The sequence below is a fragment of the Podarcis liolepis genome, assembly GCF_965112155.1.
Source record: "Podarcis liolepis genome assembly, chromosome: 2".
NCBI lineage: Eukaryota > Metazoa > Chordata > Lepidosauria > Squamata > Lacertidae > Podarcis > Podarcis liolepis.
In genome coordinates this window covers 111,789,003-111,801,319 of record NC_139555.1, presented here as the reverse complement: position 1 = coordinate 111,801,319, position 12,317 = coordinate 111,789,003, and the positions used below count along the sequence as shown (strand labels likewise).

The following is a 12,317-nucleotide window of genomic DNA, read 5'->3' as shown; positions in this document are numbered from 1 at the left end:
CTTTGAAATTATTCATTGCATTTTCCCTAAATGAGGAACTTCTGTTTTTTGGTTGGTGCTGGGAAGAAACAGCTGTGGCCTTTTTATAAGCCTTCTGGGACCTGATAGCTATGGAAGCCCAGGAAGAGGAAGAGCAGGAAACTCACATCTTCCACGCATTTAACGTGTGTGCATTCATAGAATCATAGAATTGGAAGAGACCACAAGGGCCATCGAGTCCAACCCCCTGCCAAGCAGGAAACACCATCAGAGCACTCCTGACATATGGTTGTCAAGCCTCTGCTTAAAGACATCCAAAGAAGGAGACTCCACCACACTCCTTGGCAGCAAATTCCACTGTTGAACAGCTCTTACTGTCGATTCAGCTTTGGCAATTTTTTTTTTTAAAAAAGAAGAGGGTGGACGTCTGGAAAAAAGAGAATTTGGCAATCCCACCCACCCTTGAACCCAATGCGTTTTGACTATACGTGATTTTGGCTTTAGTCTGACCTTTAAAGCCCTAAATCAGGCATAGGGAAACTCGGCCCTCCAGATGTTTTTGGGACTACAATTCCCATCATCCCTGACCACTGGTCCTGTTAGCTAGGGATGATGGGAGTTGTAGTCCCAAAACATCTGGAGGGCTGAGTTTGCCTATGCCTGCCCTAAATGGCCTCGGCCCAGTATACATGAAGGAGCGTTTCCACCCCCATCGTTCAGCCCGGACACAGAGGTCCAGCTCCGAGGGCCTTCTAGCGGTTCCCTCACTGCGAGAAGATAGGTTGCAGGGAACCAGGCAGAGGGCCTTCTTGGTGGTGGCGCCCGCCCTGTGGATGTCAAGGAAATAAACTACTACTGACTTAGAAGACATCTGAAGGCAGCCCTGTTTAGGGAAGTATTTAATGTTTGATGTTTGATCGTGTTTTAAATATTCTGTTGGGAGCGATCCCCAGAATGCAGCCTCTGTGCAAGTTGAGAGTCACCTGTGCTCTGGATCGGCCTCCGTCGCCAACAGACCCTAACCCAACACTGCCTCACCCTTTGCATGTGTCAGAAGGAAATTACCCACTCCCCTTAAGTAAGCAAAAAATTGTATTTTATTGTGTATACCTGCAAGGCGCATTACAACTTTTCAGACGTCAGAACAGAGAGAGGTGAATTTTGAGGGGGGTGGGAAGAGCTGAAGGTGCTCCCCCCTCCCTCACTGGGTGTAGAGGCTGGCAGCAAAGACGATGTCCCTCTTGATCATGTTGGAGGCGGCCTCCATCTTGGCGTGGAGCGTCGGCTCCCCGGTGACGCGGGCTGCGTTGCGCATCTCTCGGCAGGTCTCGTCCAGGCGCTGGATGCAGCGGACGATGATCCCTTCCTGCACGTCTGTCAGGCGGGCGATCTCAGCAAACGGCTGGCGTGGAAGCAAAGGAAAGAAGTTGCGGCTCTTGCCTTGCAGGGGGTTAGGCTACTGCAGGGGTCAGCAAACTTTCAGCAGGGGGCCGGTCCACTGTCCCTCAGCGCTTGTGGGGGGCTGGACTATATTTTGAAAACAATATATGAACGAATTCCTATGCCCCACAAATAACCCAGAGATGCATTTTAAATAAAACGACACATTCTGTCATGTAAAAACACGATTCCTGGACCATCTGCGGGCCAGATTTAGAAGGCGATTGGGCTGGATTTGGCCCCCGGGCCTTAGTTTGCCTACCCATGGGCTATTGTCAAGGCTTCAGGGAATCTGGTCTCTCCCACGGTGGGCAGCCAAGAAGTAGATAACGGGAGGAGTTCTTACCAAGTCCTTTATTCAATATTCACAGAGAGAGGCTTGGAAAAGTGGCTCTCCATTGCAATAATGGCGTTGCTCCGAGTAAAGTCCCACCCCCTCTGTCTCTCTTATCCTACGTCATCCCTGTGCAGGCTGATCTGTGCTTTCTGCCTCTGAGCTTTCTGTTCTACTCTCAACGCTCACTGGGACCTGGGAGAGGCCTGCTTTCCAAAGACGCGGAGTCTGTCAGCTATCCCTCCCCTGGTGCTGCTGCTTCCTCCTGCTCCTCTCCCAATATTCCCCAGCTTCTCCCCTCTGCAGCCTCTGAACTGCGACCTTCTGCAAGCCGCTGTTCTAAATCTATACTGCCTCCCTCTGCTCTGGGAAGTGCAGGGGTGGTGGTCCACAACATTCCTCCACATTCTATCATTCTCCACTCTATCATTCTTTGAAGGCCATGGAGCCCATCATGGGGAGTTCAGTCTAAGGCAGCTTCCTCCGTCCCTGAGTCAGACCATATAACTCAGGGGTCGGCAAAATTTTTTAGCAGCAGGCCAGTCCACTGTCCCTCAGACCTCATGGCGGGCCGGAGAAGTGGTGCGGGGGGTGGGGGGCGCTGGAAGAAGAGGTGGGGGGCAAGTAGTCCTCATCCCCACCCCCCAGCTGCTGCGCTTACCTTCCCAGGGGCTGCCACCACCACCACCGCTTCTCGTGTGTAGGCAGAACAAACTCGTCTGCTCCGCTCTCTGGCCCACAGGAGCGGCAGGGCAGCAGCAGAGATGGGAGGAAGAGGCTGAGTGGCGGCAGCTCTACCAATCAAATGTGCGCCTGGTTTACCTCAGCGCGGCGCGGGGACGTCTCTGCCAATCAAATGCTGCTGAGGTAAACCAGGTGTGGAGTTTAGGTGCCAGAGCCACCGCTGCTCGGCCTCTCCCTCTCGTCGCCATCACCGGGCGTCTCGGCTTTGCGGCAGGTTCCAGCTTTGTGGCGCAGGCTGGGTTTAGGACCCAGGTGGCCCGGGGGCCATAGTTTGCAGACCCCTGATCTAGCTTATGACTATCAGCAGTGGCTCCCTGGGATTACAGGGGGGTTTCTTCCAGCCCTGACCTAGAGATGGCGGATTGTACCGGGGACGTTCTGCATGCCAAGCACTGAGCTACGGGAGGGATGCTCCTTCCCGCCTCCAGGTTCAAGTGTTTGGCTGGGAAGCAGACGGAACAAGGGCTGAATTTGTACTTTATGTCTTCTGAAGCAGTAGGTTGTTCCCAGTGCATTTGCAACATCCCTCCTCCCAGGGCCCAGGCACCATGTCGGCATTCAGGGTTCACCCAATCCTTGTGATTATATATTTTTAAAAAACTCTCTGAATTTTTAGTTGCCGTAACCCACCCTGGGACCTGCTGGTGAAGGGCGGGTAATAAACATAATAAACAGCAACAGCAATAAATGCATCTGTAAGGGCTGGAGAACCCTGTAGGCCTCCGAAGGTTTGTTGGACTACAACTCCCATCAGCCACAGCCAGCATGACCAATGGTCAAGCATGCTGGGAGCCATAATCTTATAGCTGGGTGAAACGGTCTCTGCCTTGGTTGTAGTCTGTTGGCAAACCTCTTTAGTTTGGCCAACCAAAACAAAAAGTCTGTAAGGATTGGAGAATCTTTAAAGAATATTTAGAAACCTATGGAATAAAAGGAAACATCTTGGCAGAATTAGACTGATCCCTGTATTGTCTAACTATAAGTTTGTAGGGAGGTAAAAAGAAATTATATAAGAAATGTGTAACTGTGTGGTATAAAGTAATGGATAGACAAAGTACAGTGAGATAAGAAGAAGAAGAAGAAGAAGAAGAAGAAGAAGAAGAAGAAGAAGAAGTAGAATTTGGATTTGATATCCCGCCTTTCACTCCCTTTAAGGAGTCTCAAAGCGGCTAACATTCTCCTTTCCCTTCCTCCCCCACAACAAACACTCTGTGAGGTGAGTGGGGCTGAGAGACTTCAGAGAAGTGGGACTGGCCCAAGGTCACCCAGCAGCTGCATGTGGAGGAGCAGAGACGCGAACCCGGTTCCCCAGATTGCAAGACTACCGCTCTTAACCACTACACCACACTGGCTCTCTGATTAACTGTTTTTAAGAGACCATTTTTAGTTGGTTGTATACAGTGGAACCTTGATCCTCCAACTTAATCCATTCCGGGATTCCGTTCAAGAACCAAGGCGCAGCTTCCGATCGGCTGCAGGAGCTTCCTGAACCTCAATCAGAAGCCACAGAAGCAGTGTCGAATGTTCAGCTTCCAAAAAACGTTTGCAAACCTGAACACTCACTTCCAGGTTTGCGGTGTTTGGGAGCCGATTTGTTCGACAACAAAGGCATTCAACCACCAAGGTACCATTGTATCTTTAAATCGCACTAAGACTCACGTGGAAGACTATTCATGAACTTAAATAAAATCCAATTAATAAAACCACCCCAGCCACCTCCTCTGGCCACAGGCTCCCTCCTCTTGCCCTGCATTAATATTAACTTTGCCTCAAACCCCTGCCAGGTGCTCTCAGGGGGTTGGGGACAGAGGCTGACGCCTTACCATGCCGCGGGCCCATTCGTAGACCACCTCCACCAGCCCAAATTTGTACTGCTCCACAAAGTCCTCCACTGACTCCTGGAGGCCGCATTTGCGCTGCAGCAAGGCAATCTCCTCGGCCACCGACCGGATGTGCTCTATGCCCTGTAGGGGGAAGTGTGGGTCATGAGAGCCGGACTCTGGGAGCTGCTGCCAGGCCCCCACATTTACGTCCACGCCCCTGGCTGGCTCTATGGGGCTCCGGCTTCTCCTCCCCGCCAGTGGCGTAGCGTGGGGGGTGCAAGGGGGGCAGGCCGCACCGGGCGCAACATATGGGGGGGGCGCGCTCGCTGCCTCCGGAGTCGCCGAAGAGCCTCGGGCGCAGGCTGTAGCAGAGCCGCATGTCTCGCGGAACCGACGAGCTGTGCGCGCGTCCGGGCTGAAGGCGTCTGGCAGGCAGCGGCTCTCCGCGCTCGCCGCGGAGGACGCGCCAGGCAGCCCCTCCTCACAGCCCCGCCTCCGCCGCCGCTGCTGCAGCTGCTGGGCCATGTTGCATTTTCCTCGCCTCTCTGCCCCCCTCCTCCTCCGGGCAAGCGGCGTCGTTTGGGCGGCAGCGCCAGCGGCAACTCGCCTCAGATCACCTGACGCGGCAGGTTAGGGGTTGGGGGGGGCGCTAATTACTTGCCTTGCCCCGGGTTAGGGGGCGCAAATTACTTGCGTTGCCCCGGGTGCTGACAACTCACGCTACGCCGCTGCTCCCCGCTGCCCCTTCCCCCCGCCTCACCTTTTGCAGGACGGAGGGCAGTTGGGGCTCCACCCTGGTGCGGACTTGGCAGACGGTGCAGCTGAGCAAGGCCACGATCTCCTCGGGCCGCAGGTCTGTCAGGGCGTTGTCTAGCAGCAGCTGAGTGAGCAGCAGCTCGTGGTTGCTGATCTGGCGGGCCACGCTGCCTTTCAGCTCCACGGCACCGCCTTCGTTGATGTAGCCCAGGGAGCGCAGGACCTGGGGGGGGGCAGTCAGGACACAAGGTGACCGAGGGGGGAAGGAGGAAACAGCAGCACAGGGTGGGGCAGACATCCCCCCCATCTATTTTGAACACAACCGGGGGCATCTCTGAGTCACTTGTGGAAGTCCTTGGATCAAATCTATGCTTCCAGGTGCTATAAGAAAGCTGCAGAGATAGCACAGGATAGTGCGCACCCCGGAAATGATCTCTTTCAGCTTCTGCCTTCTGGAAGAAGGTACAGGGTTATAAAGACCAGGACTAGCCGCCTGAGAAACAGTTTCTATCCAAATGCAATTTTGGTTTTAAACGCTGTGTAAGGAGTGGTGCTGTGGGTTAAACCACAGAGCCTAGGACTTGCCGATCAGAAGGTCGGCGGTTCGAATCCCCGCGACGGGGTGAGCTCCCGTTGCTCGGCCCCTTCTCCTGCCAAACTAGTAGTTTGAAAGCACGTCAAAGTGCAAGTAGATAAATAGGTACCGCTCCGGCGGGAAGGTAAACGGTGTTCCCGTGCGCTGCTCTGGTTCACCAGAAGCGGCTTGGTCATGCTGGCCACATGATCCGGAAGCTGTACGCCGGCTCCCTCGGCCAATAAAGCGAGATGAGCGCCGCAACCCCAGAGTTGGCCACGACTGGACCTAATGGTCAGGGGTCCCTTTACCTTTAAGGAGTCTCTATAGGAGTATATTGTATTTTAAAAGCGGGGTATCAGAGTTTTTAGGGGGCTAACCAGGTTGGGGTAGCAGGCTTGTTTGTTCTGAATATCTTATGTAGATTTTTATTTTTATTTTCAATTTCGTTGTTCTGTATGGGACAATGACAATAAAGATTATCGTTATCGCATCCTTTTTGGAGCCTCCGGGAGGGAGAAGCTCTTACCTGGACCCGCTGGTGATACTCGGGGAGCAGCAGGAGGGACTGGTCAGAGAGCAGGAAGCGCAGCTGTTCCAGCTCCTCCAACACCTGCTGGCGCTCCCTGAATCGCACAAACTAGAAGGGAAGAGGAAAGAGAGAGAGAGAGAGAGAGAGAGAGAGAGGAGATCAAGCCTCATCTAATGCTGGGAAAGGGAACTTATGGCACTTGCATTGCTGCTGCTCGGACTCCAATTCCCATCAGCCCCCTGCTGACATAGCCAACACTCAGACGGGCTGGGAGTTGTAGTCTTGCCGCACTTGGAAGTCCAAACATCCTCCCCACCTCCGTTTCTTCGCTGCCTCTGGATGTGGGCAGATAAAAAGAGCTCAAAAGCCATGTGTGCATAAGTCTCATGTTTCATTTACACTGAAAATGAAAAAGGGAAATTATTTAAAGTATTTAAAGGGAAATTCCCTTCTTCCGAATAGGATTCCTTGCAAGAAAAGGGAAAAGTTGACAGCTATGTCTCCGATACTTGATGTTTCTTGCTGCTTTCTGCTTTCCTTATTTAAATCTCTTAAATCCTATACCAATCTTTAACAATTTAAATTAATCCCTTCACCTCCCTCCCCCACAACCCAGTACTTCCCTCCACCCACATGTAACCCGGCATCCTTGGGGACTGGGGAGTGTCAGTGGCCACCTTAACCTCCCCCTTCCTGCCATCCCAGCCCTGCTCCATTGGTTCCCGCTCCTGCCCCCACTAAGCGACTGACCTCCGTGTGGAAGCGGGGACTGTGCACGCACTGGAACCCCAGCAGCGCTTCCTCCAGGCGACGTGCCTTCACCACCCCTTCCACCACCTCCAGGTCCTTCAGCTGAAGGTCGTTCACAGGATCCAAGAGGGGGAGGCCCTCGGGGGAGCCCTCGGCCAAGCGCAGAAGCTCCTGGGTGGCGGTGGCAGCTGAAGGCCCAGGGGGATCGTTCCTGCAGGGAGAGAGAGTGTGGAGGTAACGCTCCGCTTTGAGAAGGCAAACCTCGCACCAGACATGCAACCGTGTGTCAAGGAGCGTTACGCCTAAAAAAACAGGGTTTTCTCCCTGACCTTTTGTCCTCTCACAATTTTTTTGTTAGACCTATCGCTTGGCTGGAGCATGACCGGGAACACAGACGGAATCAAGTACAGTGGTACCTCGGGTTAAGTACTTAATTCGTTCCGGAGGTCCGTTCTTAACCTGAAACTGTTCTTAACCTGAAGCTCCACTTTAGCTAATGGGGCCTCCCGCTGCCGCCGTGCCGCCGGAGCACGATTTCTGTTCTCATCCTGAAGCAAAGTTCTTAACCTGAGGTACTATTTCTGGGTTAGCGGAGTCTGTAACCTGAAGCGTATGTAACCTGAAGTGTATGTAACCCGAGGTACCGCTGTATTGGGGGGAACATTTTAGGGAAACACCTGCTGACACGTGTATTTGCTGATGCTGGAAATGTGCTTAGATGGAAATACGTAAAGTTCAGGGTGGTTTCACTATGGTTTCCAATTGTTGACATCTGCTAATAAAAGGAGCCTCTACAGAGCTAGCTGGCAGCTTGTTTGGAGCATGCTTGCCAGTGTGCTTCTCCACAGCTCATCTGCATCCAACCTCCTGTCGTCTCCGTTATTCCAACAAAAGAGGGAGAGAGAGAAGAAGGCATGGAACATCTTATTCTGCCTGATCTCTCCTTGCTGTAACGAACACTAAACCCACCGAGTGTCTCTGGAGCTCTTGTGGTCTAAGGGCCTCCCCACAAACGTCCAGTTTGCTTTCCCCCCCCCCCCATATAAAAAGGTAAAGGGACCCCTGACCATTAGGTCCAGTCGTGGCTGACTCTGGGGTTGTGGCGCTCACCTCGCTTTATGGGCCAAGGGAGCCGGCGTACAGCTTCCGGGTCATGTGGCCAGCATGACTAAGCCGCTTCTGGCGAACCAGAGCAGCACACGGAAACGCCGTTTACCTTCCTGCTGGAGTGGTACCTATTTATCTGCTTGCACTTTGACGTGCTTTCAAACTGCTAGGTTGGCAAGAGCAGGGACTGAGCAATGGGAGCTCACCCCGTCGCAGGGATTTGAACATCAAAATAAACCCTGAGCATGAACCACTAACGTGGGCTTAGAAGTCCCCTGTCCTGTGACAGGGGTTGTCATAGCTGCCGTTACCCTTCATCAATCAATTAATTAATTAAATCTGCATACTGCCCTTTTAGCCGAAGATCTCAGGGCAGCTTACACATCTTAAATATACACGAGGTAAAAGCACAAACTTTTCAAGAAATGACAGGCCAGCCGGTATTTTTATTGTCTTGTGTTTATCATATGCAAAAAAATAACCTGCAGTTTTATAAGAGTATGTATTTAAAGCAGATGAATAAATGAGTAAATTAAGTTAATTTGGAATACAGTGGTACCTTGGTTCCCAAACGGCTTGGCTCCCGAACGCCGCAAACCCAGAAGTGAGTGTTCCGGTTTGCGAATGTTTTTTGGAAGCCGAACGCCTGACGAGACTTACGCGTCTTCCGATTGGCTGCAGGAAGCTCCTGAAGCCAACTGGAAAATGGACTTCGGTTTTCAAACAGTTTTGGGAGTCAAACGGACTCCCAGAATGGATTAAGTTTGAGAACCAACGTACCACTGTATGCAGAAAATATAAAAAATAAATTTAAGGAACCGTAGAAAGAGGGAGAAGGAAGTCGAGTTTTGAAATGTTAAAATGATTGTAAATGTATAAAAACTGAAAATCATAAAATAATAATAATATCATATGCAAAAAAGGAATAAAATGTATTCTTTTTAAAAAATTAAAAATAACCACAAAAATGGTTCCCGTTTGTTTTGTTTAAAGGCACTGTTATGTGTAAGGAACACTTTGTCCTTGTAGGGCTAGAATGCAGAGGGCCGGGCCAAAGCTTCTGACATCCAGACTCAAAACACAGGCTGTGGAGGGATGGATGTCTCTGCCTCTTCTTTTGAGGCCAGATCATGAGATTTGGAAGTGTGGGAGGAGGGTGGGCAGGGGAAGACGAGGAGGACACAAGAAGCTTCCTGGAGAGCAACAAGCTCTCCTATTTCTGCCCCCCGCACCCACCCAAAGTACTTTACGCAGTTCTGCTACATCTGCGAGGACTCGCTCTCTGCCACCCTCCAACACTGAGCATTATCACCTTAGACACAAGGGATGGGGGAACCTGCAGCAATCCAGGTGTTGCTGACCTCCAGCTCCCACCGTCCTCACCCGCTGGCCGGGCTCCTGTCTCACCTGAACCTGGGCATCTGGCGCTTCTTGAAATCTTCCAGGATGCGCTCAGCATTGACCCGCAGAGTTTTGTTTGTGATACCGAAAATGTCTGATGGGCCCAGTTTCTTTATAGTATGTCCGCAAGGGCCTACGTGGGGTGGAGAAATATATAAATATATACACACATATATTGCAAGCCTCCATCGGCTGTCCCAACCCAGAACACAGGGCCAAAATCAACCATTTGCACGATTATGGATTCCTAGATGCATTGCTTATGTCTCAGCCAACTTCTTTAAAAAAAACAAGTTTCTGGTTCTCTTGAACTAAATTATTGCCAGTGTCATTTGAAAAAGGCTGTCTCCTCCTATCAAGCCCTCCTGCTTTTCTCCTGCTAGTGTGAAAAGTTATTTGGAACGCTTAATGTGCACACACAACTTGGAATGTTATCTCACGCTCGGTATTTATTACCCCTGCTATGCAAAAATCTCCAAATGATCCCAAACTTCAATGTCTAAAATCCCTGGTAGAGGACAAGGACCCTGAGATCACGTTAAGGGTAGCCAAATTCTGTGCGATTGCCATAAAACTTAGGGAACAAGCTGCGCTATCATAATGATTAAGGTTTTAAATGATAATTTTAGGTTATATGTTAGTGACTAAGTTTTAATTTATATATTTTTTAACTGTTGCTATATCTATATTGTCCCTGTTATACCTAATTGCAAATTCAAATGTATCCCTATGGTGTTTTATGACTTCCTTGATATTGTATGTGGGCTGGAACTGGTCTGTGACCGAAATAATCAATCAATATCCTTTATTCGACCGATAGTCAGAAATAAAACACAATAATTATAAGCTATAACATCATAGAGGTACATAAATAAGGTAGGGCCACAGTACTAGACCTCTCACAGATAACCCACATCAAGGCATTCAGTTATACGTTTCCGACACTTGAGTGCGAGGAAAAGAAATTTAGCCACTGACAAAGTTGTTTTCCCAGAAGACTTATTTAGCAGATATGCTGTCTGCTTTCCTCTTTGTCGGGAACTGGGCTGGGGTAAGTATGGAATTATAAGATACTGTCTTAAATCGTTGTAGCTGGGACAGCTCAGTAAAATGCGCTCTGTGGATTCTACCTCACCCAATGCACAGTGGCATAATCTCTGGTCATATGGGACTCCTCCATATCTTCCCTTCAGAACCACCGAGTCAAGAACATTCAGCCTAGCCGCAGTAAATAGTCTGCGGTATTCCACGTAGTGGATATCCGCCAGGTAGCGAGCTGGAGCAGCCCGATACAACTGCTCCCCCAGAAACAACCCAGGTTTCACACGGGCTATGTCCTCCTGTCTGGCAATAAACTGAAATAATAAAATTCATTCATTCATCTCACTTTGAGTTCCTTGTGGGAACGCAAGCAGATCTGTTCACAACAGGCAAAAATGATGCTTTGCTCCCACCCCTCTTATTTAAAGGTCAGCAAAAAGGAGATCAGGATCTAGTCTGGGAAACTTGGAGTAGATCAGCAAGGATTTACAACTCCCTCTGTGTTATCTTATTTTTTTAGTAGCGACAACAAAAGGTTTTCCCTTCCTTGTAAGTTAGGCTGCTGAGATGAAGAAATCTGCTATGGGTAAGGGGAAGACCAGGAACGATCCTTTGTGTGAAACAGCTGCAAATTTAGTTCTGGTACTGAAGACAAACTCCTGGGCCAAGAATGTGCTCAGAGGCAGCCCATTCCTTAATCCCAAGAGGATTCCCCGTCCCGAACGACTATTTTGCAACCGGGGTCTGGCTGGCGGACCTCAGGGTTCTTAGTAAAAAAAGAAGATGCAGAGTCTGCCCTGTAATATAAAACAACAAATCAACCCCTATTTCGCCTTACCCTCTGGAAGGAAGAGCTTGGTGTGAAGAAGGTCATCAGGAAGAGGCACCTCTGGAGGGGAAGGGAGACCGGCCTCCTTGCAAGCAGCCGCGTCCTCCTCTGACAGCTTTTTCTCGCACATCACCAAAGTGCTGAAGGCTCGGTTGGCCGCGTCAGAGGAAACCTGAAGTCAAGAGCCCGGGAACGTGATTTGCAAAGGGGAGTAAACAGGCTACCTTTTCCTCGTCCGGCCTCCAGCCTAAACAACCATCCACAGTTGAGGTTGTGCATCCCTTGGCAAAAGTGGGCCAGACAGAGAAGAGTTTGAAGAAGAGTTTGGATTTGATATCCCGCTTTATCACTACTCGAAGGAGTCTCAAAGCGCCTAACATCCTCCTTTCCCTTCCTCCCCCACAACAAACACTCTGTGAGGTGAGTGGGGCTGAGAGACTTCAAAGAAGTGTGACTGGCCCAAGGTCACCCAGCAGCTGCATGTGGAGGAGCGGAGACGCGAACCCGGTTCCCCAGATTACGAGCCCACCGCTCTTAATCACTACACCACACTGGCTCAACCCTGATTCCTCATCCCTATACAGTGGTACCTTGGGTTAAGAACTTAATTCATTCTGGAGGTCCGTTCTTAACCTGAAATTGTTCTTAACCTGAAGCACCACTTTAGCTAATGGGGCCTCCTGCTGCCGCTGCGTCGCCGCTGCACGATTTGTGTTCTCATCCTGAGGTAAAGTTCTTAACCCGAGGTACTATTTCTGGGTTAGCGGAGCCTGTAACCTGAAGCGTCTGTAACCTGAGGTATACCACTGTAGTCTCATCTTTTATTCTACCACAATGCTGATTAAAGGCAGACCGACCCGCATCAAACCAGCTTTCTATCCGCCTCACCTCCAAATTCTGCTTACCACCCCGCTGGAAGAGTTTTGGAGAACTTGCTCACAATTTTGTGACATTTGGGCTGGTCCTAATACCAGCTAACATTGAGTCCCCAACTGCAAATTCCAACC

General features: G+C 50.5%; 1 protein-coding gene across 2 annotated transcripts in view; it reads right to left on the bottom strand.

Moving 5' to 3' along the window:
* Positions 1 to 1,060: 1,060 nt before the first annotated feature.
* SKIC2 (SKI2 subunit of superkiller complex) overlaps positions 1,061 to 12,317 on the bottom strand; it is a 54,927-nt gene continuing 43,670 nt past the window's right edge. Inside the window, exons 23-29 of one of the 2 annotated variants that reach the window (XM_083491186.1) lie at positions 11,320 to 11,482; positions 9,447 to 9,573; positions 6,933 to 7,143; positions 6,180 to 6,290; positions 5,081 to 5,299; positions 4,321 to 4,461; positions 1,061 to 1,381 (exon numbers count right to left, since the gene is read on the bottom strand). In XM_083491186.1, the coding sequence (XP_083347312.1) occupies positions 1,181 to 1,381; positions 4,321 to 4,461; positions 5,081 to 5,299; positions 6,180 to 6,290; positions 6,933 to 7,143; positions 9,447 to 9,573; positions 11,320 to 11,482 (1,173 nt within the window). In that variant the 3' untranslated portion in view covers positions 1,061 to 1,180. Of the gene's footprint in view, positions 1,382 to 4,320; positions 4,556 to 5,039; positions 5,300 to 6,179; positions 6,291 to 6,932; positions 7,144 to 9,446; positions 9,574 to 11,319; positions 11,483 to 12,317 lie in introns of both variants that reach the window. The other variant, XM_083491185.1, reaches the window with a different exon arrangement.